This window comes from Pseudopipra pipra, chromosome 1 (genome assembly GCF_036250125.1).
Source record: "Pseudopipra pipra isolate bDixPip1 chromosome 1, bDixPip1.hap1, whole genome shotgun sequence".
Classification (NCBI taxonomy): Eukaryota; Metazoa; Chordata; class Aves; order Passeriformes; family Pipridae; genus Pseudopipra; species Pseudopipra pipra.
Window position 1 is genome coordinate 54,327,203 of NC_087549.1, and position 25,803 is coordinate 54,353,005.

The 25,803-nt window shown below is 42.3% G+C and overlaps 1 protein-coding gene across 7 annotated transcripts in view; it reads left to right on the plus strand.

Annotated features, from left to right (window-relative positions):
* Positions 1-18,531, plus strand: part of LDLRAD4 (low density lipoprotein receptor class A domain containing 4) — a 285,405-nt gene extending 266,874 nt beyond the window's left edge. For 5 of the 7 annotated variants that reach the window (XM_064657405.1, XM_064657423.1, XM_064657414.1 and 2 more), the window contains 2 exons: positions 6,472-6,525; positions 7,806-18,531. In XM_064657405.1, the coding sequence (XP_064513475.1) occupies positions 6,472-6,525; positions 7,806-8,348 (597 nt within the window). In that variant the 3' untranslated portion in view covers positions 8,349-18,531. The remainder of the gene's footprint in view (positions 1-6,471; positions 6,526-7,805) is intronic. The other 2 variants (XM_064657432.1, XM_064657452.1) reach the window with 1 other exon arrangement.
* Positions 18,532-25,803: the final 7,272 nt, after the last annotated feature.

Sequence of the window (25,803 nt, forward strand, 5' to 3'; positions counted from 1 at the left end):
AACACCTGAGAGGGATAAGAAGGCTACAGGGTGTGGAATATACCAGGAGCATGCTCAGGGCTGCTTTACTAGGACAACACAACCTCTTGTGGGGGAGCAACTGATGCTACTGGCAGTGCTGGGGGGTTTTGGGGCAGAGCCTTGTGGGAGCCTTAGAAAGGTACATCCATGCACAGGGTAGTTGTGTCTGATATTCCAGGGGAGTTACATGTTGCAGCATTGCTGGCTGTGCCTTGGGAGGATTGACATTGTATTGGGAGGGCAGCGTTGCTGCTAACCAAAAGAATCCTGCAGGAATGTAGGTAGCCTCAGCTGAGCTGCTGCTGTGGCACTCTGCTGTTTGCTGGGACAAAAGATAAATCTTGCTTTCCTCATGATTAACTCTTAGTGTCATCACCAGTGATTTCCAGGGGGACATTGATGGGAAAGAGATTAACTAAGTGACTTACAGGGAGGTACTTAATGAGCTTCTGATGTTCCTAAATTCATTCCTTCTCTCCATCCTGGTGGCTTCTGTCTTTGCGTTGTCTTCTTTTATAAAGTGGATGTTGAAGGAGTACTGAACAGTTGGACTGCCCCAGGCCTACTCCTGGCAGCGAAGTCCCTGCATCCATCACATGAGATGCTCATCCTGGCCATCCCCTGCCTCCCAGCACTGAGGGCAGCACTGCTGTTAGGGCTAGTCAGCTTGCATTAGAACTTGCATTGATAATGGTGGTCTAGAATGCCAAGCTCCAGGAGCACAGCTTAAGAAATACTTCCCTCTGTCCTGTATCAGCTATTTCAGAATAAAAGGGGAACATCAGGAGGGTGACAGAAAATAATAATAATTGACAGCTCAGGGATTTGTTAGTAATTTCAAATGTTAGTCTTTCCTATTGGTCTTAAATTGTTTCCTACTGATTTTGGCATTATTCCTTTTGTTCCCTGCTAGTGTCCCTGGGCCACTCATTCTCACTTTCTTACTGACATATGCAAAAGAAAGAAAATCCCACTGGGAACAAGAACCCAGTCTACAGCCAGGAGAGTGTGAATGCTGTAGATTACCCTGCTTTGCCAAATCTTTTTGTTTGTACCAGTCATCAGTTGGCAGGGGCTGGACGTGTACTGTATTCTCCTGCTGTCTCCTTGAGGGACACAGGCTTGCCTTTCCTTAGGAGAGTGTTGCCAGGAGGGACAGTGTGCATGGGTACCACACTTTGAAGTCTACCATAGTACAGTCAACGTATCTTTAATAAGGGCAGGATCGTCTAGGAAATCTGCAGGTGGGACTAGAAGTGAGGAGCCCTGGCTCTGGGTGGCTCCTGACTCAGTGTGTCATCTTGGGCAACTTGCTTCATCTCCAAAGGAGGATGGGATAATAGTACTTATTCCCTTCAATTGAATGAAATGAAGATTACCTGAAGTGATGAAGTGCTGTGAAGTTGAAGAAATAAAAGTTTTAAAGCATTAAGTAACAGAAATAATTGCAGTAAGTGTAGGGAGGCAGATTACAATGTGAGAGATTTGGCACTCTCCATAATGCTCTAGTGCTTCTCCTTGGTACTATGCACTGCTCTGCCAGACACCGTCACCTTTCCTGCCCTTGAGGAAACACAGCTTTTTAAAGGAACAAGCAGTCCTTCTGCAATACTCGTCATTCAGTTGGGGACAGCACAATAGTTTGTTTTGCTTGTGTTTGGCAGGGAAAATGTTGCCATCTTCAAAGCTGCGATGGTCTGTAGCACCCAGGAGGAGACCGGGAGGAACAAGCCCCTGTGCCTTCCTGGAGCGTTTTCAGCAAGCCACTGCTTTAATGTGGTGTACTGTACCACCTAGGGCCAAAATAGGAAACTACAGTGCTGTCTGAAACATTTCACTTGCAAAAGAAGCATATATATTTGTGTGTACACTAATATATGAAAAAAAAATAAAATAAAAATCTGAGTTAGGGAGAAAAAAGGGACCTTAATGATTTTAATGCATTTTAGACAGTGGAAAATTTACTTTTGTTTCTCAGGAAACATAATTTCAGGTAGAGTTCTATTTCTCAGGAACTTAAAAGTGGAGAAAGCCTGAAAATCTCCTTAACAGTCAGGAAAAAAGAAAACTTTGGATTATATGGGATTGTCATGGTTTAACCCCAGCTGGCAACTAAGCACCACCCAGCCACTTGCTCACAGCAGGATGGGGGAAAGAATCAGGAAGGTAAAAGTGAGAAAACTTGTAGGTTGAGATAAAGGCAGTTTAATGGGTAAAGCAAAAACTGTGCACACAAGCAAAGAGAACAAGGAATTAATTTACCACCTCCCATATGCAGGCAGGTGTTTGTCCACATCCAGAACAGCAAGGCTCCATGACGTGTAACGGTGACTTGGGAAGACAAATGCCATTACTCCCGAAAGGCCTCCCATTCCTTCTTCTTCCCCCATTTCTGTACGCTGAGCATGACGCCATATAGTGTGGAATGTCCCTGTGGTCAGTTGGGGTCAGCTGTCCTGGCTGTGTCCCCTCCTAACTCCTGGTGCACTTCCAGCCTCCTCGCTGGTGGGGTGAGGTGATGAGCAGACAAGGCCTTTACACTGTATAAGTGCAAACACATCCCTGTGTTATCAACATCATTTTCCTCACAGATCCAAAGCATGGCCTTATACTTGCTACTATGAAGAAAATTATCCCTGCTGAAATAAGGGATCCTTTTACTTTGTTACAGTTTGAGATTTTGTTATTAAGTGTAAATTTTTAGCTATAACTTCTCCTGACTTAAAAATTGTTCTTTTGTTAAGTGTCTTTCCTGCTCAGCTGAGACAGTTAGATGACACTGTGTGCTCCAGTGTTTAAAAATGTCCTCAAAAAGTCATCTTCCTACACTGTTTAATTCTAGAGGCTCTAAACCTTTGTAAAATACAAAATAGCAAATTATCTTAGGCTTATGCAGTCTCCTAAGCTCTGTATACTGAGTTAAATAATCATCACCATAAGATAATTCACCATAATTAACTAATCACTCAGCTGAATTTATTAAATGATGCTGTTATTTAAAAACCTAATCACAAAATTAATTTCTGTAAATTGTTGTGAAATCCAAAAATGGCAAAGGTCAGCAGAAGACATAGGTGGATCCCTAAGATTGTTCTTGCTTGGTGTTATTTGTAGGTGCTAGGATTTTCATTTGAAAGCCTAACAATGTTAAAGATTAATACAATATAGATAATAAATGTATAAGCTTTCTCTGCTTGTTACTTTTAAGTGTTGAAGCTCATGCCTGAAGACCTTTAATCTCTAAGAAGGAGCAAGTTGAGGTGGCTAGCTACTGAGTAACTATAAGAAGCAGGTAAATGAGGTACTGCCCACATCAAAAAATGGGTAAATTGGTTTTGCTCAGGTTTAATCTTATTTGTGCATACCTGAGAGCTACTTGTACAAATCTCTGGGCATTTGGTGTGAGGGGCCATCAAGCAGAACTGCCAGCAACTGAGTGTGGGAGCTGGGAAGTGCCTTGTCGGCTTAATGCTGGGTTGGTGTGGTGCTGGGGCTGGAAGTGTGTGCCAGGCCTGGTGGCTGGTTAGCTGTGGTGCCAGTCCATATTGCCTGTGCCTGCTTTTGTCTTGCTCACAGGGTGAGAAGTGGGATGAGAAAACGGTGGAAAGAAGTCAAAAGTAGTTTTTTTAATTGTTAGACCAGTCCACCTTGTATTTTGAAACACAAAGCGAGAACAATATCAGGAAATATAAATAAAAATGCTGTCAGTTCTCATCTGATTTTCACTGATCTGAACACAGGGAAGTATTTTAACTGCCAAATGAAGGTTTGTAAGTAAAGGGACAAGGAGAGAGGAAGAAATAGCACTTTCCCTCAGTGTAAGTCACCCCAGATTGTTCATGGTAGTTGTATCGTTATTTCTTAAATCTACTTCTTGGGAGAAAAAAGGTCAGGGGTGTATTTTCCTTCTGCAACACTTTCTTCTCCTCTCAACCCCCGGACATCACCCCAGGAACAGTGGAGTAGGTGGGCACCTACCTTTGGGTTAGATTGTATCTACCCAGTGCAGAGGAGGAAGGATTTCCCTGAAATAAAGACTTTAAAGGTAGGTAGTAAGTCTCATGTGGGGGATGCAGTAATTTCAGGAGGACAGAAATTCCTATGTTGGGTCAGTTAGTCTGGACTTGGTGATGAGAAAATCCTGTACTGTGGCACTGGACCAACCATGTATGGATGGTGAGGTTGGTCTGCATGTGCTATAGGAGCCTGGTATTTTTGAAGTGTGAGCATGCTAAGCACATGTTACCCAACCATCTGCCTGGGGAGTTCTGGCTCCTGGGATAGAGATCTTACTGGGGGTTGGCTACTGCCAAATGATTTATTTAGCCTGCTGCTCTATCCAGAGAAAACATTAGGGAAGGGGGTAGATACAGGTAGTCTGTGTGACATACTGTCACAGAAACCATGTTGTTACACATCCTTACATCCTAAGGATCTCACAGCCTCAGAGTTCAACTGCACCCCAAGCTGCTGCCTTACGTAGTTATCCCAGAGCAGGGATAGCCTTGGGCTCCTTTGGTCTGATCCTCTTCGTGTGACTGTCCCAGTGCCCTGGGCACACTCTATGGGTTCCCTGTAGCAGCTGCAGTGCCTCCTGTGCTGGGATTTAGGCATCAGCAGTAGAAATAACAGGCAACTCCTCACTTCCAGCATGTTGTTTCTGTTATGCATGTCTGGAACCAGATCTGGGTGCCTTGGCTCAGTGAGCAGATCCCATTCCATCACCATGCAAGGAGTTTTTCTCTATATGCTGCACCATCTCCCTTGGTTCTTCTTACTCTCCTGTCTTTGGGGAGATGGGCCCTAGGATGGGAGCTGTCAATTTGACTTCCACATCAGGAACTCCTTTTCATAAGGGAGTTTAACTAATGTGAGTGGTGGGAGTAGATTTTATTTCATTCTGGGTTGGGTCATTGATTTTGCCTTTTTTCCGCTCTTCTGAGCCTGAACACATTAAAGGTGAGACCAAGACAGTTGCACTGAGCATAAAGCTACACACTGTTGTATTTTTCAAACTGTCACTCAGGAATCTGCTCTTGGTGCTGTGTATGGCCTGTAATTCAGGGGCAGTTAATTGAGAACTTCAGCTTTGACTAATATGTCTTACTAATAGTTGGAACAGGCTTGGAGCCTGTTGGGTCAACTGCTGATAACCTGATTGTCTTTAATTGTGCAGACATACCCTCAGATATTTCAAAGTGAGGGCATCTGGGTGATGGAAAAATGGAAAGGAAGGTGGGTAGAAGTATGTATATACATGTATATATACAGCTGGTTGCAATTTTTTCTGTTGACAAAACTTGTCTAGGTACTGAAATACATGGATCTGCATAAGATTGATTTGTCTTTCATATCAGGCCCTTTGCAAAGGAGGATACTTGGAAAAGTTGTAAATAATTGCAATTGCCAGCCTCCCTCTATCTCTGCTCTCTAAAGCCACAGAAGAGAATTGTACCAGCTTTGTTATTCAAAGCATTTCCCTTAACAGCTGAATCCTGTGGGAGATTCCTCTTAGAGCAGCTTTCCTCTTTGGTGGACTCTCCTGACAAGATCACAGACGGCTTTTGGTCTCCAAGTGTCATGATGAACATCTAGTTGGGTCTATTTTTATATCTGAAATATGTCGAAAGATGCTATGGTGAGAAGAAGCAGTACAGTACTCTATACATGGTAATGCTTTTGGGGACAGTATGCATTTTCCTTCCAGTTCTTGAAATTTCTTTTATCTGTAAAACTTGAATTAGCATCAAGAAAAGAGTCATGACCATTTTGATTTTCTCTTTGTGCACCAAGATTGAAGTTGTGTGCCTTATAGTTGCTCTGATGTGTCCTTTCCTGCTTCAAAATTTTCCAATAAAATACATTCTTTGCAGGAGTTACTTCTACTCTAAACAATTAATTAAGAAAAATAATGGTACATCTTAAGCTGTTTTCCTTTACTGACATACTGTTCTTCACCCTTTTATCTGCCATGAGTGCTGGTACAGTGTCAAAACAGCGTTTGGAGGCATGAGGAAGAAAATACTTTGGCCTGAGAAGGTAGTTGGAGAAGTGGTTGAAGAGGGGAACTGGCAGCTGAAACTTCAGCTCCTTGACTATCCTTTATGATGGGAATTGAGCAGCTGACAGTGTTACCAGGGTTTAGCATGACTGTTGCTTCCCTGAGATTAGAGATGCCAGGTTTTGTTGTGAACTGTTTTGCCTCTGGTGTGTAATTGGGATCCTGGCTGGCAGGTCAGCTTTGTCATACCTGCCAACCTTACTGATGTGGCCTCATCATGGGATGGAGGTGACAGGTACCCGTTCAGCACACAGGTGCTGAAGTATCTCCTGTCATCTCCGCTCGTTGCCACATTCTCGTACCTGCAACCAGTTTGCTACTTACATATTGAGGCAGGATGGTGATGTGATCTATTAATTTTTCCTCTGTTGTTTTCTTCCACATTTCAGGAAGGGTGCTTGTGGCCTTCAGAAAGCTCAGTTTCGCGCCAGGGTGCTTCAGAGGTACTGACAGATTTCTGACTATCTTTACCAATGTGCTTTCCCTTTTTCCTGTAATATGTATTTAGTTCCTTTCAAAAACATGCATCTGTTTTGTAAAGAAAGCTTTTTCAGTGCAGTTCATGTAGTTGTGTGAGCCTGCCTTAACTCCCATTTCATAAATGCCTGAGACCTTTTCATTAAAACAATGAAATTCTGCCTACCTGACACCTCATCTCCATCAGCAGCTACCTGTGTCATGTAGGTATTCACAAGTAAGTGGTGGAGGTGTGTCTCTTTCATGCAGTGGCTCAGCAATTTGAGATCCATTGGAAGCTGGGAGACTAGTTGCTCTTGTCCCAGAATTTTTCTTGGATTTACAACACATATCCTGTCACCAGTGTCTCCTGTCTTCTTCCAGCTGGTTCATATCCCTGGTCTGTGTAATAATTTGTGGGTGTATTGCTCTGAGTGGTCCAGCTGTCCTGTGACAAACAGCAGAACTTCCTCATGGTTGGTCCTACATGTGTGAGGGTCACGGGCTGAGAACTGGCTTGGATCCAAAAAAGAGAAGAGCAGTTTGGTAGATCTGGATCTGAGAAGCTAATGTGTCTATGTGGATCTGGGATAGACCAAGTGAGGAGCAGTAACACCTCACAGAATTCTTGAACTTTTCCTTTTGTAAAGCCTGATTTTCTCCAGGGTTTAATATACCAGGGGCATTTTTTGCATTCACAGTGCAGAAGCTTTGTAGGTCCTCCCCAGGGGCTGAGTCCTGGCTGAGAACTGAGGGGGAGGAGGACACCTGATACACTCTGGTAGTGAAGGCATGAACTATGCTGGGCCTTTACAAAATGTACTAAAATGACCATCTGAATTCTTTGGTGATGTGTAGGGTATTACATTAACTCGGAGTAGGAGATGGAGGCTCAGACTGCAGCTGAAATTCAGTAATGGGACACTGTTGTAAAACTAGTCAATTGTCAAGACTAGAGAGAATTTGTTTCCTCTGTTCAGAAACAGAATAATTTGCTTTTGCTTTGGATGTTTTAGTGTCAGAAGGTGTGTTGGGTCTTGGTCTTCCTTCGTGAAGCTGTTCTCAAGTGTGTTAGCTCCTTCCTGCACCTTCTACCTATCCTCATGCATGCATGTGGGAGCATGTGTGCACAGCATCTGCTGGGTTTAATCTCTAAGATGGGTGGCAAAGAGAAGCATTCTCCGTTTCATTGGTTCTTTGTAAATGTGGAGCAACCACAGCGCTTTGCTCAGAGGTGGAGTCACGTATGTCTCTCTTCCTATTTCAGATCATGTATGCTCCAAGGTCCAGGGACAGGTTTACCACCCCATCTTTTATGCAGCGGGACCGTTTCAGTCGCTTCCAGCCCACTTACCCTTACATGCAGCATGAGATTGACCTCCCTCCAACCATCTCCCTCTCTGACGGGGAAGAGCCTCCGCCGTACCAAGGTCCATGCACCCTGCAGCTCCGGGACCCAGAACAGCAGATGGAGCTCAACCGGGAATCCGTCAGGGCACCACCCAACCGAACCATTTTTGATAGCGATTTGATAGACATCTCGATGTACAATGGGGGCCCCTGCCCACCAAGCAGCAATTCGGGCATAAGTGCAACCAACTATAGCAGTAATGGAAGGATGGAAGGACCACCCCCGACGTACAGCGAGGTCATGGGGCATTACCCAGGCTCCTCTTTTTTCCATCACCAGCACAGCAACGTGCCTCCTTCCTCGCAGAGGGGGAGCAGACTTCAGTTTCAGCAGAACAATTCAGAGAGCACAATAGTCCCCAGCAAAGGCCAAGACCGGAAAGCAGGAAACCTGGTCTAAAGTTACTCGCCCAGGTGCATTTGAACTGAAGACAGGAGATCCCAGCAGGGTGGTGGAGGAAGACTCCCATGTTCCGGTGCACAATGTTGTTACGTTTCACGTGGTACAACTTAGTAAAACCAAACGTGCAAACCAGTTCTTTGTTTCTGATTCCTTTCAGGGGAATTGCATGCAAAGCAGATTGAAAGAAATACAAACTTCCATTCAGTTTGTCTATGAGCAGTGTTTCAGGGGAGGGGGGGATATATTATTTTTTTTTTAATAAACTATTTCAATTATTTAATTCTAAAAGTTAACTTAGCACAGAAATGAAGGCTTGTACAGCCTGTTTTATACTCACTGAATGGCGGAAGGAAGAAGGTGGTTTTGCTAGATAAATGGGGGAAGAATTGGCCAGTTTGCTTTTTTTTTTTTCTCCCAGGGTGTGGATTTTTTTAATATGAAACAAAATTCCTGTTCTGTGTGCCAAGGTATAAAGTTGAGAACTTAGATGAATGCAAGGAATTAATTTGTGTTGTGATAAATGTGTTTTAAAAGGTTGCACTATCTTAATGTTTTAAAAAAATATATTATGAGGGAACTGTTTTATGTGAAGTTCTTCTATATGTTGTCTTTTCACCTGTGGAATAATGATAGAGCTCCAGAAGTAATCTGGAGGAGTTTCCCCCCCTATCCCTGGGTTTGCTAGAAAATGGGGACAGGACTTAGCCTAACATCTCTTGACTTTTACGAATCAAGAAATACAGGGACAGTTGTCTTTGCAATAATTTGCATTCAAATAACAGTGCATCAGTGAAGTGTCTTGGAAACTTTTGGATGGAAGAAGGCAAATATGAAATCCCAGCATTTTCCATCACTTAAGGTTTAGCTATTTTGCAGTGTAGACTATTTGTTTTGTAAATGGCAAAACAAAAAATCCCAGATGTGTTAATTTGTATTGATTCTAACTAAGTGCTGCCATCCTATTCCTTTTCATAATGCAGTATCGCCAGTACTTAACTGTTTTAGAGATTTTTGTCCTCACTGTAGCCTGAAATGTATTTAGTTACATATCATGACATTATGCAATAAATTGTTTGAAAATGCAGGGTGGGTTTTTTTCCCCTGCAACGCCGTTAAAATACGTGAGACTGTTGTGCTTTTCGCTCTCCATTTCATCCTTTTAGATGCTGAAGTTCAGTCCTGGAAATCCATCCTGCTGAAGTGAAGGGGGACTTTGTATCTAAAACTCCCCGTGTTGTTTCTGCAGCAGCACCAAGAGCCTCCATGACAGTGGTGCCGGCTTCTGTGGCATCCCTGGCAGTGACATGGGAGCGCCAGTTATTCTCACTGCAAACTCGTTTGCTCTGGGCCCTGTTGCAGAAACCCTTCTCCGTGTGTGTCATCTGTCTGACGCCAGCAGGACTGTGCTCGTGGGTAAAGATGACTCACATATTAACCAAGTGTCTGTAAGCCCTAGTTTTGCTATACTGGTCTGAAGAGTAGTTGGAAAATGTTACCTTGCCTGTATCGTGGCGTCTGGGGTATTCCTCCACTGGCTATTCCCATGTGGAAGCACACACAGTGCCAGCAGGTGGTTGACAAATGGTGATAGTGGCATCACAAGCACATGAAAAAGCACAAATTGCACTTAAAATGCATTTCGGAAATGGATTTAAAGTAAGAATCTTTAGAGTCTTAGCTTGAATAGTTTCTAATACATAGGTGTATATGTGTCATAGACCTTTCCACTTTAAAATCTTTCACTTTTTTTCTGATTTCCTAAGCCTCGTGCTTGGTTTCGGGCAGCAGCTGCTGAGTGCCCCGAGGGCATTGGGGAGGAGTGGAGGAGTACTGTGCCCTGGTCCCATGGCTGGAGGCTGAATTTCTGCAGGACTTCTGTACACCAGGGGCTCTGATAACTGAAGTGCATCTTTGATCTATGCAGAGTTTTAATGCCAAAACAGTGTGTGTGTGTGTGTGTGTGTTTTATGGGCCTCAATGTAGATTTGTTTTCTTCATAAGATAATTTGATTTTATTCTAGTTTAGAAAATGTTTGTGTAACTGAATATGCAGCCCCATTTGTCTCTGTAATTGTTATTTTGGTCTGAGTCATGCTGGTAATGCAGAGTAAAGCTGCCTTTTAATGTATGTATTATTTGAAGGGAGAGATAGAGATCATGTGATGGGATTCATTTACTTATTTTCCACTCAGACCCATAGGACAGGTGTTTAGAAGATGACTAGGTGACGGTCAGTCAGCTAGGGCTCTCATCATGTCTGGTTCCTGGGAATAAAAGCTGTGAAATTAGATTTTTGTGAACAACCTACGAACATAATTCTTATAATTCAACCAAAAAAAACCCCGAAGACAAAACCAGCAAATGTTGGTTTTGGTCTTCAGTGACTTTTGTCACTTCATAAGCGAGCCTTTAAGCCAGAGAATGTGTGTGCCTACACAGATACTGTGCTGTTGCCTAAATGAGGATTATTTAGCCGAGAAGCCTTCAGGTGAAAACAGCTGGAACTCAGTTGTCATGGCAGAGCACACCTGGATGGGGCCCTGGGCTTGGGCTGGTTGAGTACCAACTTTTCCCCGTGTGCAAATCTCAGCAAAGCAAGCCTTGAAGTTGCCTTCAAAGTTACCTCTTGGAAATGTACTTTCTTTGAAGATAGCCCTTTGCCCTCTTTTGCCATCTCTGCATGCCAGTGGTTTTATGCACTTCCCATTAACATTGTCCAGTATGCTGTCTCTTGATTTTTCTTGGCTGAGAAAATTTTTCTTTGCATGAAAAATGTAACCTGTTCCAGTTTCCTGTAGAAAAGATTAGTTTAAAAATAACTTAGTATTTGCTTACCTGATAGTTGCATTTCCTTTTGCATCTTATCATTCTCATTGTAAAATCATAGAATATGCTGGGTTGGAAGGACACCCCATCAGGATCATCGAGTCCAACTCCTGGCCCTGCACAGGGCACCCCAAGAATTCCACCATGTGCCTGAGAGCGTGTCCAAACGCTTCTTGAACTCAGTCAGGCTTGTTGCTGTGACCACTGCCCTGGGGAGCCCTTTCCAGTGCCCAACCACCCTCTGAGTGAAAAACGTTTCCTTGATATTCAACCTAAACCTCCCCTGACTCAGTTTCATGCCATTTCATCAGGTCCTGTCACTGGTCACGAGAGTGAAGAATGCCTGCCCCTCTGCATCCCCTCATGAGGATGCTGAAGACTGCAATGAGGTCTCCCCTCAGTCTCCTCCAGGCTGAACAGCTGCTCCTCATACGGCTTCCCCTTAAGACCCTTCACCATCTTTGTGGCCCTCCTTTGAATACTCTCTAATAGCTTAATGTCGTATTCTGCTTTTCCAGATGTAATGTACAGACACTATACCTCTCAGCTCTGGAAGTGTAGTCACTTGTTGACTTGCTATAGGTGAGCTTGCAACCTGCTACTTCTGTTTTGGGGCCTCTTGTATTATAGGAGTAAATATGCTATTTTCTGATGAATATTAGTGCTCTCCAGTAGGAGGGCTGTCAATAATGTAACATTGGATCAGTCTGTTTTTCTATCATTTCTTCTGTTGCAGTGGGAGAGAATCTGCGCTTGCTAACAGAACAGAATGGTAGAAATACCAGAATTAGATAGCACCATTGATCTTTACAGGCTTAGAAATTGGAGAGCTCTGAAGATAGGTAATTCTACGAAGCATTTATGGAAGATGCCCTTTGAAAATACCCAGAATTAATTGAGGGCATTCCAGAGCCACTCAAATGAAACTTTGTATAAATTATAAAGATTTCTGCAAACATTGTAGTATTAATTGTGTAGATTTTACGTCCATACAGATGTTTTGGTTTATGTGTCTCATGCACAAAACCTACATAATATGTGTGTGGAGTTTTCTGTGTGATGGATCATATTTGCCTGAATTCTGGTTGCACCTTCTGACTTTTGCCCACTAAACTGCGTTCCCAAAATTCAGTACAATGATGTCTCTACTTTAGAAATTTTCAGGTTAAAAGATTATTTTTTCTTTTAAATGTGCTTTTATGAAATAAAGCGTTGTGACCTCTATCCTACTGTAAAGGTTAATTTTTCTCTTATGTGGCTTAGCATGGCTCCCTTCTTGGTGCTAAATATGCCCCATCTTTGGTGTTTTCATATGACCTTTCAGGGCTAGAAAAGGCAGGAGGTTTAGCAACAGAACAAAAAGGTTTCTCTCCCAGTTTACCAATGGAGCACTCAGCACTTAGCTCTAATTCTGTATATATGTTTAGCAAAGTTGTGGTTGGGTTTGTCTCAGTGCTGTACAAGCGGACTATATGTATGTGATGCTGCTTAAAAGGTGTGAGTGAGGGTTGTGAAAAGTGGTACCCAGCCAACAGTGCAGTGTTCAGATCCCTTTCCTGTAGTGTGTGGCATGTGCAGAATTCATGGTACTTTGCATAGTAGGATGTTTTTGTCAGGGAGGATCTACTTAAGTTACTCCTGGTCTTGTCACTGATGAACTCTGCACTAGTCTCAGTCTGATGCGACTTTATTACAGTATGATTTTTCCTTTTAAGTATGAAAAGTCAAACACATGCCTCATGTACAAGTTTTTGGTGGCTACTGAGGAAGATATTTGCATTCCTGCAGTCGTGGAATCTGCAGGAACCATGGGGTCAAGCTGTGTTTCATTTGGCTCTCTGTTATTGCTTGCCCACTTCTCCCACCAGTTTGTCCCAGTTGGAAGCTGCTTCTCTTATGCCAAATCTCTGAATGTTCATATTGCAGACCTGACATTTTTTAAAAACTGTCACTGAGATTTTGTTTTTTCTTCTGTGAATGTGGTGCAGGGAAGGGTAAGGAGCGAAATTGTTTATCAAAGAATGCACTTTGCAATAGGGAAGAAAGCCTTGTCCTGCTGGAGAGTCCCATGTGTAGGTGTCTGAAACAGTGCTATCTGAGGCAGTTGTTTCTAACCCTGCCAGGTAGTGAGGTATTGGGTTTTAAAACTGACACTCTGATCTGTAAGATATGTTTGAATGGTTTGGAGAAGATTGATTGCTAACCTTTTTCTGACTCTCGAGTCCTGAATGTTCATGTAACTGAGGTAACCTGATTTTGTATGCAAAGAAAAAAGCGTGCTGTTAAAAATAGATATGCTCCAAAATTTTTCTTTGCTTCCCCCCCCCTCACTTTCCCCAAGGATAAACAATAGGCTTGCTGGCACATTTGAAAGTATTTAAAGTATTTGGAATTATTCACAAGTTCTCTCTGGTTGTTATCATTAAATCATGTCCATGCATATGTGTGTGTATACATACATATCTGCATGCAAACTTGTCCCCTTGATGATCTCTGTACTAGTTGCTATTCCATAATCACCTTCCAGAAGTGCTTAATGGCTATATATTGTGCTCTCAGGAATGACCACAGGTCATTTATCTAACTGCTGGAAGCATGAAGAATATCTGCTTTTCAGTCCTATAAATGTCATGACCTATGTCTTTATCAGTAGCAGAGTTTCTGCTGCACCAGTTCTTGCCTGTCACCTGGTGCTCTACTGCATCTTCCATCCAACAGCTGTTTGCTTTTGGGTGAGCTTCAAAAAGTCCTTGTGCTTTGTGATAACACTAATGTCGACCTCATGTGTTGATGTACAGGAAGGAAATGTACTTAATGTAGTCTAAATCTCAGAAGCATGTTTTTTCAAACCTAGCTGATGCTGAGAACTGAGTGATCCTTCTGTACAGTAGGTTCAGATGAAGGCTGTCTTTTGATTACATCTTTGTTTTTTAGATAAAGGCTGTTGCACATAGTTTAATTACACATATCTGGTCTTTTCCTGCACTGTGTGGCCTGCTTGCCAACCAGTGTAATTACAACTTTTCTCCTAAACTAGCCCCAAATGTATCAATCATTTCAATCCCTGGAAACAGAGACTCTTACTGAGTTCTCCGAGACCTGTTGAGGCCTTTTAGAGCATGGAGAAGTCACTTGTGAGGGTGTGTTGAACTTAGAGAGTTTTCCTGTCTGAAGACTGTTCCACATGTTTTGTTGGGAAATTCAAGTTTTGAGACTGTGTCGACTGAAAATATTGGTTGGTAAGATTTATTTTTTTTATACTTAATATATTGTTTGCCAGCCTGTGCTCAGTAATCAGGGGTGTAAATTACCTTTTGACCCACCTCTGATTGACATTGTTGTGCTGGCAAAAGCCCCACTGGGCACTCTTGCACCAGCAAAAAAAAGAGTAATGTTCTTAGTACAGCTCTAGGGAATTAACAGAAGCTGCACCACTAAGTTCATCCTCCAAAACTAACATCAGACCTGCATTGCTTCTTCCCAACAAACCGTAGCTGTAGGTGTTTTGATGAAATGCTTTGCCACACTAGTAAGTACCACAGACATGCGGTGGAGGAGCCTACTGGTTGTTCCTTGAAATCACAACCACTGGCATCAAAGATATTTCAAGGCTGCTTGAAAGGGAAAACCAAGGATGATTTTGTATTGAGAAACGTTGCAAACTCTTGGCTCTTCCTTCTGCCTTGCTGATGTCTCTTCCATTTGTAGACTGAACACAAGCAACCTGGGTATTGCTAGCATTGCTTTCCTGTTATAAAAGAGCTTACCTTTTTATGTTGGTTAACAATAAAAAAAGCAAAACTGTAACCTAGACATCCCCTTTCCTCTGACAGCTGTGTGCTCTGACTGCCAGAGGTGACGCTGTCACTTCTTTGCTATATTGCTGCTGCTGCTGCTGTTTTAAGTGGTTTGGTGTGTGAGCTTTCTGAAACAACCTGATGTGTGTAGGATCTCGTGGGTGACGAAGCTGTCTCTCTTCTTCCCTTTTCTCCTTGGTTTGTGCTTGTCTGTCTGCTGTGGTAGGTTTGTTAATAAATTATATACGTCCTTATTAGATATAATTTTGAGGAGGTTTGCATGTCTGTAGTTTGTAAGCAACTAAGGTGCCTCATGTTCAGGTCTGAGCAGATAGGAATCCCCTTGCACTTGAGAGGGCCTGATCCAAAGCTGACTGAAGTTGGTAGGAAGACTTGACAGCTTCAGGGGGCTTTGGATCAGGCCTTACGCTCCCACCTTTGTTGTGCCTCACTTAAAATGGTGCTTTTTCAGTTGTCTGTCTTTTTTCTGGTTTGGTTTTTTTTTTTTCTTTGTATGGTGCTGTGTATAACTTGAATATATTATGCACATATCCTACCCAATGGGTAGAACAAACAAACATACAAAAACAAATAGATGTTGTTAATACTGTAAAATAATGTATAGATTATACCAATTTTAACACAAAAATGGCATAAACTTTGTGAATGCCAGCTTCTGTGCTTGGTCCTTTTTTTGTAAGAAAATCTGCAAATGAATGCATACAAATGACAAAAAGTCTATGTATTTTATTTTCCTATTAAATATCAATATAATATCATAAGGGAAAAAGATTGAACAAATCCTTTTTGACTAGCGTGTGTATAGTGATTGGTTGTTTGATGCATCTTTGCTGTGAAGATTTGTTCCTTTTTTTTTTTTAAATGTGTCACTTTAAAGAAAAAAAGGAAAAAACACAAAACAAACAAAACCTCCACAGCTTTAACCTTGCAACTAGATGCTTCTTGTGTTGGTTGTTGCCTTGCTATTGCTGAGTTGGATCAGTATTAGTAACTGTTTCTCCAGCAGACATGTTATTTATTACTATCCATGATTACCTTTTTTTTTATTATTTTGGTTTTTAACTTAGAAATGGACTAAAACCTTTCAAATCTTTTTATCCACATCCTAGATTTGAAGTGAAGCTCATACAAGTGGGAACTGACCCAAACCATCCCTGCAAAATCAAAAATAGGCCAAATGAGAGTTCTGTGACAACAGCCAGCCCTTGCTCTGTGCCCATGACTGGTGTGTGATCCTGCCACTACAGACTGTCTTCAGGCTTGGTGTGTAGCTGTGAATTGTGCTGTTGCAGGGTGTGAGCCTTAAGGGTGGACGAGAACAGCCACAGTCGTTAGCAAGCTGAATGCAGGGTTTGAGTGTGAGCTTTTGAGTTGGCAGCTCTGCTGCTGTGTTGGCCTCTGACAGCAATGGCTTATCCCAGTTTCATATTTAAGATTACAGAGAAATGCTTAGACCTGTTCAAACCCAACCCAAGAAGTGGTGTGGAAAGCAATTTAACACTTTAGCTTTCTGCCAGGCTCCCTTGGCAATTTGGTTCTCCCCCGGCATCTCCCTGCGTTTGGCTGTCCATCCCTGTGTCCTCTCACGCTCTTCAGTAAAGCAAATACCTCAGGAAAACTCAACATGAAGTTCTAGTGTAGAGACTTGCAGATGCTGTACTTATTTTTCTAAACTGTTTGTTCTAACTATCCCAGGACAGTAGTTGATATAAAAGTTTATCGGTCCGAGACAGACTAGTCCTCTCACAGATGGATACTGACTAATCTTTCATAGATACTCATGTCTGTAGGTAGCTTTTTTATACTTGTCAGGCTTTAACCACAGACATAAGGTAGCAGCGTGTTGGGTTACGTTTGAGATGCTGTTTTTGTTTGGTTTTTCAGATGACTAGCTAAACGCTGTGCTAAAACTCAGGGGGTCCTACCTGGGCCCAATGAAGTCAGTAGTGAGGCTTCCTCTGGTTTGAGTGGGCTTTCAGTCCAGTCCATCATGCTGGAGGATGGTGCCTTGGAGCACAATCCTTCACTGCTTCCCTGTCAACCTGAAACATCAGCTACACCTTTGTCTGTAAATATCTTTTTAAAAGCCCTCACAGGAGTCCTGTATCTGAATGTTGATCATGGTTGTTTTGGTTTTGTTTTGTTTTTTTTAAAGAAGTGTCTGAATTTTTTTATGGCCAGTTCTGCATCATCAAGCTCTTACAGGTAGCTTGTATCCACCCCTCTGTGTGCTGAGCTGTTCTGTCAGTAAGCATGTACCATAGGTAAATATGCATATTTTATGATTGTCACTTGTTAATTCATTTATTGTTTGTCAGGGCATGGAGTAATTGTTTTGGAAGTATGGCTTGCCTGGCCACCTTCACGTTTCTGAACTGCACTGCAGTACCACTTCTGTGCATGAAGGAGGAAAAACAAATAAAAAACCCCTGGCCTTGACTAGGAAGACTGTACAGAGCAAACCTCCTGCTGGAGGAATCTAGTGTAGGATTTATCGTAACAAAACTTGCATATTGAGTGGACCAAACATGAGCATGTCTCCTTTTAGAGGCACTAATTTGCTTTGAAGCTGCAGTGGAAAGAGCAGACTATCTATTAAGTGTATTCACAGCTGTGTTCACGCTTTTCCATTTACCACAAAGCACAGCAGGCAGCCAAGATTTTAAAAGAACTATAAGCAGAAGTTAAGAGAGCCTCAGGCATCATAGACATGGACAGCAAAAATTAATAATAATAATTTTTAAAAGTCACTTTAATATTCTTTAACAAAGCTTTTCTACTTATAGTATAAAGACTATGTAAGCATTGATAGGGGTTTTATCTTTGTATAACTATCAACTGCCCAATGCTGCTGTGCTCAGAGCATTTCATGAGGGTATGTACATCAGTCAGGCTGTTACACTCAAAATTAACCATCAGATGCCTGTTTTTAGAGTGTTACCCTTTCTTTGTTGTTTCTTGCTAGTTATTTTACAGTGTAAAATGCTTTATTGCTGTATGGATTTTTTTTTTCTATTTCCAACCTTGTGGCTTTCAAGATCACATTTTCAACACATCTCTTATTTTTGTCCATTTTCTTTCAAGCTATTCTGAAATATGTACAGCACTATCAAAAATATTTAATCTTTCTTTTAAATTTTATTGTAAAAACAAAGCTGTTAAAAACAGTAAGTCTTTTTACAACTGTGTTGGAATTTCTCAATAGCTGTTCATGTGATGCTATGACAAACCTAGCTTGCTTTGGTTTTATTTTTTTTAATTTTATTTTCTGTTTAACACAATTAATTTGTTGCTTATTTTCCACTGTAACTCCCAGTTATATACAAGAAAAGATTTCAACTGTTGTGTATCTGACTCTTTTAATTGAGCAAATGGTGATGTCCTAGTTTTTAGACCTAAGGTCTGTTCATTGCAATACTTTTAAAGGAAGATGTTGCTCTAAGTGCTGTTGTTAGTTTTAAATACAGATTTTATGCTTGTTCTTAATATGCTGTGGTTAAACCATGGCACAAAATTATTAAAAATTATTAAATGCATTTGTCTCCTGTTGAATTTATTTTCTCTTTGAAGTGAAAAAACCAAAAAGGTTGAAACACTAGAGTGGCCTTCTGTAAAATTAGTCCTTGTCTTTTTTCCTTGCTGGCTTGCTGCTGGCAACCAGGTAGCTAATAATTAAGGAATCAGAGGGTGGACTCAATCCTTGAAGCATATGTGAGAGCCCTGGGAAATGGATGCCTGGTAAAGGTTTTGTATCAGTGTTCTGCCTTTCAACCTTTGGTGATTAATGCTGGGATGGTTTCAGGCATTTCTGCCCTACCTCTACCATAGGATGGGCTGTAGCAGGAGACAGCCTGTTACCTGTTGTGCTTAAGTCTAGGCACTTAATCTAAGCCACTCGTGATTTCAATTCCTTTAAGATAACAATTCCACCTCAATGTCATTTAAAGCCCTGGCTGTTGGTGGCTGCCTCTGGCACAGCAGTGCTGACTGACCAGCTGGGGGATAAATGGTGGCTCCAAATCATTTGAGTTGCAAAAATTTATTAAGAAATGAAGAGGCAAAATGTGGTTTGTGGGACGGGGATTTACAACCTGGTTTAAGAAACCTGGGGCATGCTTTGGCCAGTGCTTAAAGCAAGACCAGTTGTGGTCCAGTAATGGGAGGAAGAGAGGGATGATACGGTTAGTAAGAAACTAGATGAAACGGTCCTGTGAAACACCCAAAAACTTGTCTTTGGTAATACAGATCTTTGCAAGGTAGATCAAATTATCCCTGGCTGGTGCCTGTCACTTTACCATAATAAAGCCTAACAAAACTGGGAAAGAGCAGGTAATTTCTGTTAATAAGTGTAAAGTGATGCTTTATTTATCATGATTATTAATGAAATAATTATCTTGTTTTATACCTGTGCTTACTGGAGTTTGATCTCTCTGTTGCTGAGATGTGATGCTGTGTGGGAGTACTTCAGACCTGGAGCTTCCTTGCAGTTCTTTTCCAGGAAGAGGTCTGCTGTGGGAGCCATGTCTCAGCCCACTTCTGATACCCTGCTATGGAGCAGCCTTTATAATACACTCAGGAACCGGGGTGTGTGTGTGTGTGTGTGTGTGTGTGTGTTCTCCTTGCTGCTGTTCTTTTCAAACGCCTTAGTTCTTTAAATGTTACAGTACTTATTTTTGGTTCAAAAGTAACCATTTTCTTTCATATAACCACACTGAGTTTGTTCACCTCAATCTACAGCATTTTAATTCTTTAGTATTTAGAAAATTGTTAGTTCCTTAGTCCTTAGAAGTGCTCCAAATCTCCAAGCTTCTGCTCCTCCTCTACTGTCTGAACCTTGAACTCCCTGGAAACTGCATTTTTTGAGCCTGCTTTGATCTTTTACTTAATCTGGTTTTAATTGTATTTATATTTGGTTTATAATATGCCATTCTGTTTGATTGTGTTTTAATATCTCTGCCAATGGTTGCAACTCAGAGCTCAGTTATAAATGGGATGTCTCATCTCAGTAGGGTTACTTTTTTCTGCTAAAAGATTAATATAGTGGCTGCTGCAGTCCTGTGAAACCTCTAGGTCTGGCTTCCAGGCTCCCAGCAGTATTGCGTCTCATTACAAACACCCTGTTTTTAACATCCCAAACCCTTTTCTTCCAAAGACCCCTCCGTAATGAGACTTCGTTACTTAGGCAAAAATTAATTAGGCTTCTCTCATTATCACTGTTTTGATCGGTTGTGCTTTAAATGAGTTCTAATTAAAATGCACATTTTAAAACCCTTACTGCTGAACCCTGCTCTTATAGCTCGTTTCTACTGCAGTGATGCCCTGCTTTTGTGCAGTTTGCATTGTGCTGCTTTTGCAGAAGTCTAGCATTGACTAAGAAAAAAACTTGCATGATTTTTTTTGCTTGTTTTCTACATTTTTTTTTTTCCAGACTGACTGCCAAATGATTGCTCCTGAGAGCCTGAGAGTGGGGATTAGAGCTGAAATACTGAATTCTTTGCATGTGGTAAAATTGATGAGCTGAGTTTCTCAGTGTCCTGTATAGTCAGTAACACTACTTGTCCCCATAATGTTCCAAAACGTAAGGGAGAAACCAAATGCTGTATTTGCTACTATTTAACTGCAAATTTCTGCTTGCCTTAGGTGTTCCGAGTTGCCTTTAATACATTATTTAAGTTGGCAGGACTGCATGATCCATCCCAGTGATAACTGCCACGTGCTAAGCTGGAGGCAGCTTTATTGGGATGTCAGTGGATGTGCTACCATGGCTAGAGGGGAGCATGTTGAAGGCTGGCTCTCCCTAGTAAAGGTACTAATGTGTAAGCCAGGAGATGCTTACAGTAAAGTATTTTGTATCCTGTAATGGTTTCCACTATGAAGTGTGTTGCAGAACAACAGCAGAAAGGTGCTAAACTATTTTAAAGATGAGGAAACACAAATTGAGAAGTATGTGCCAGATCTCAGTGCAGCCTATGGGGATACTAGGAATACCCTTTCCATCACCACTGTGCTCAGTCCCTCCTCCACCTCTGAGGTGCAGTTTCCCTCTGCTCACTTCTACCATGCACATACACCTGTCTCACAGAGAGCTGTTTTTCTGTGTTTGGCTGATAGTTGCAGGGCTTTGAGCAAGCAGCTAAGATGTAGCCACCGCTTGTCCAGAGAAAGAGGGCACCTTTTTCATGGAGGCCAAAATGCCACCCTTGAGCCCCAGGAGCTCTCATCAATGCCAAAACCAGATCATTCCAGATTAATTTAACATTTGCAGACATTAGAGTGATTGACAGTCGAGTTGAGTGGAAAATTCCAGTTTAATCCTGCTCTCTCTGTGTGCCACAGACATGGGCTCAGACAGCTTGACCTACATTTAACCCTGGGCAGCAAGAACTCTTAGGGGAAAAGAAAAAAAAGTCATTTTCCTCTCAAAGCAGTGAGAATGTTCCTGCTTTACATGTCCCTGTGCATATGCATACGCATGTAATTGTGTTACAATGCTGTGACTATTTCATAAGCTGACTCAAGTTTGCCCTAGTTGACTTTACTTGGTGAAGAAGACATATAAGTCAGATTAAAAGCACGAATGTGCTTGCATAGCCATTCAGCAGGGTTTATTGCAACAGCAAAATGTATAGGAGCTAGTTTTTTCCTGACAATGGGGTTAGTACTGTAAGTGCTATAAAATTTGCTTACAGCTGCAAACTTTGTAGCTCTCAGGGAAAAAGCTGATGAGCTGGTAACTTCCACTAATATTTTGTCAGGAAAAGCCTAACAGGTAAGGCTTGACTGACAGACTACAAAGTCAGTCTGGTTCCTTTGGCCCCACTTCTTCTGCAGATCAAAGTGCTGATAGCAACTTTGACTGTATTTGTTTTGGGAAGTCACTGGTGCAGTATTGGGTGTCACAGCCTTTCAGCAAGAGGTGCATTGGCAAACATTAAAAGCCCTGTGACTGAGTGATAACTATATTTACTACTCAACGTGCAAGCCCACTCACCTTTTACAATTATGCTGTATATTCTGCTGATATTATACCTTTAGATAAGATAATATGCATACTGGCTCCAGGCACTTCACTGTAAAATTGTGCTCTGTCAGGAAAATGGTATCAGGTATGCTAAAATCGCAATCTGACAGTAGCACAGGAGAAGTAAAGTGCCTGTCTGCAGTAAAACTGTACTGGAGAGTAAATCATGCAGCTGTAGTTTGAGTGCTGCTTGTGCACTGACAGTTTGACTTTTTTTTTTTTTTTTAAGGAAATTGGCTGTATGTGGGTATATTCTGTGCAGAGGTGTGCAAATCACTTAAATAGAGGATTAGTGCACAACAATCCAGCAATAGAAAGTATAGTTTTAGTGACATCAGGCAGAACTTTGAGTACTCCTTGTATAAAATTATACTGTGTTATCTTTATTTTCATGGCTTTTCTAATCTGATGCAGGATAAAAATTAAATGCAGATCTTTGTCGAACTGAATCATTAGTCATTAGTCAGCCAAGGCTGAGAAATTTCCCTTCCTTCACTAAAATTCATTCAAAGTGTCTTCTCCTGCATTAAAACACAGCTGCCACATTAGGGCTGAAGGCCACAGCTGTGTGCAGGCACCTGCTTTTGGGGGAAAGGTGCTCCAAGCCGGCACTCAAGAGTGCCTGGATAAAGAACAGCACTGTAGGTACAAATGCGCTGGTGGGAGGTGCTTGTCAGTGCCAGCTGAGGGTACTTGGTGCCACTTACTGCAGGGTCTATTAAGCCTGAAGGGCCAGTGAAGCATCACTTCTCATCTTTAACTTCTCTCATGTTCTCTCAGATCCACGTCCTTACAAGCTCTCTGGCAACTCTTTTGGCATTTATGGACAAATCCCTATGAAATAATAAAAAAAAACCCACGTGGTAAACTTGCAGCTTGTGTATTTAGAACCTAGTGGTAGATTTGCATTTTGCCTCCATCTGCTTTGAGATCCCAAATGGGAGGTCACCAGTAAGCACGAGGGCCAGGTCAAGGCGGAGTTTGAAAAGAGCCTGTACTGTCTCTCCATGCCTGCTTTAGGTCACAGAGGTTGCCCAGACACCCTGGTGCTGGATCTGTTCCACTACTAGTCACCCAGCAGTACAGTTTTGATTCACATTACTGCATTCCAGATGGATTCAAGCACAGCATCTCCAGTGGAACTGCGTCAGTTTTATGACTTTAGTCTGATTGCAAGAGTATATAAGATCCTTGATTTAGCATGAGATTAAAGGAACGAGTACACAGACTATTTGATACTATAATGAGTCAGACTGACAATGGAGTTCACTCAAAAACTGTAGCATGTTCAAGCATTTTGAGACCATACTGCACTGTACACGTTAGGAAGCCATGGCAACTGTAATCTAGTGCTAAGTATGCTAAACTTGGATTTACCCCCTTGGAGAACCAGCATTATCAAAACAGTGTTTGGCAGCAGTCTAGTCAAACAGTAGTAGTTCAGCTACTCCAGCCACCTAACACAGTAATATCAATGCACAGTTCATGAGTTACTCCTAGAATCATAGAATCTTAGAATTGTTTGGTTTGGAAAAGACCTCTAAGATCATCAAATCCAACTATTAACCCTGCCCCGTCCACCACTCAACTATGTCTCTATGTGGCGCATCTACACATCACTTAAATAATACCTCCGAGCATGGTGAATCAGCCACTTCCCTGAGCATCCTGTTTCATCCTAGGGAATGCTGGAGCCCAAAGGTTACAAATGAGATCTTGCCAGCATCACCCATTGTTATCTCCATGAGCTCATCGGTGCTACCTTCTCAGAGCACTGGGACACAGGGGATTACCTGAACCTTTGTTTTCCTATATTGGACTGTTCTTTATGGCGGTGGACAAGATTTAGAGAAGTGGGGCTCCACCTCCAGAGGTGGGCATTGTCACAACCACCCTTACCCTTGGGCAGAGAGAACTGCACTTGCTGCCGTGTCAATGAGCAGCAAGAGCTCTCTGAGCTCAGAGGAGCTCATGACTCATGTCACGAGGATGTCTCCTGTCTGGCACCTCCAAAGCACAGAGCAGTTTCAGTTATACCAATTCTGCACAGAAAAAGCAGCGGATTTGCTGACTGATTTTTTTTTTACAGTACCTTAAAAACAAAACCACGAACTTAAGAAAACTTTGTTAAAACAATGCTGGAGAATTTAACAGAGCTAGGGGCTCCTCTGCTTGCAGTTTAGTCTCTTTCTGGCCACTCGGTCAGACCCAGAAGCAGCTAAAAATCTTTCTTTAATTATGTCTCCTTATGAAACTCTTCCCCTATTGTATTAAGTCTGGATTTTTTGTTTGGGTTTGGTTTTTTTTTTTCATTCCTAAACAAGCCTGAGTATTGTCCCCTGTGTTCCCTCCTCTGCAATTGTCCAATCAATTCATCAAACTCAAGCACAAACTTAACACTACATGTTGCCCTGCAGGCTTATGAAATCAAGGTATATCCTTTCTACTTAAGAAGATCATAAAAACAGCAGCTAATTGCCAGGGGATAATTACAATTCCCTAATTATTATTGTCGCTGATGGTAAGTGATGAACGAGGATGAATGTGGTGCAATGCTCTAAGCTGACGCCCTGAAGGGGACACAATCAAAAGAATGTGCTTCACCTTTGGCTCTATCCCCATCTTGGGCCACTATTGTGGCTCTGGCCTTATACTGGGTCATGGCTGTGGTTCCAGCCCTCCTCGGGAGGCTCAACTGCACCTTCAGCTTGGTGGTTAATTTCAACTGTGGTTGGTTCTGGTCTTTGTTCAGGACATTATTTTGACTGGCCCCATTTTCAGCCATTGTTTCAGTTCCAGCCATTGCTCAGGGCAAACTTTCAGCTCATGTTGGGTAGAGACTTCAGCTCCAGCCTGATGCCAGGCCATGACTTTGGCACCGTCCCCCTGTCAGGCTATGACTTTGATTCTGATCCCATCTCAGGCCACAATTTTGACTCTGTGTCCTGTTCAGGTTTTAAATTCAGCTCTGGCCCAGTATTGGGCTGCAGTTTCCACTCAGCTTCATCTTTGTCTGCAGCTTTTGCTCCTGACTGTTTCAGGCCAGTACTTGGGCTTCAGCTTTGGCTCTGGCTGCATATCATGCTGTAAGTTCAGCTCCAGCTCCTGCTCTGGCCCTATCTTGGGCCACAGCTTCAGTTCCAAGTTGATATCAGATTGTAACTTCAGCTCTGGCTCCTGGTTGGGTTGTGATCTTGCGTCTGGTCCCATTTCAGGCTGTGACTTCAGGTCTGACCTCTGTTCAGGTTGTGAGTAAAGATCAGGAGCCATCTTGGGCCATCACCATGTTTCCTACCCCATCTTCAGCAATCATCACAGCTCCAGCCCCCATCCTGAGCCACAGCTTTGATTCTGGTCCCATCTTGGGTCATAAGCTTGTCCCCAGCCTGATATTAGGCTGTGACTTTGTCTCCAGCCACATCTTCATCCACAACTTTGGCTCTATCTATTGCTCAGGCCACAAATTTGGCTTCATTCCCATCTCAGGCTGCTACTTTGGCTCCAACCTGATATCTGACTGCAGTTTTGTTTCTGACCCTGTATTGGGCTGTGACTTAAGCTCTGGCCTGATATTGGCCAGATACTTTGCCAGTGACTTGATCACAACTTTGGCTCTGGCCTTGCTTGGGAGGGTATTGCAGCTCTTATCTTGGCTGCTACTTCAGCTCCAGTCTCATATCATATTGTGACTTTGGCTACTTTACGATCTGCATCTTTGTCTCTGGTTCAATACTGGGTTGCAACTTTGGCTTTGATCCCTGCTTGGTTCATGACTTCTGCTTTAGCC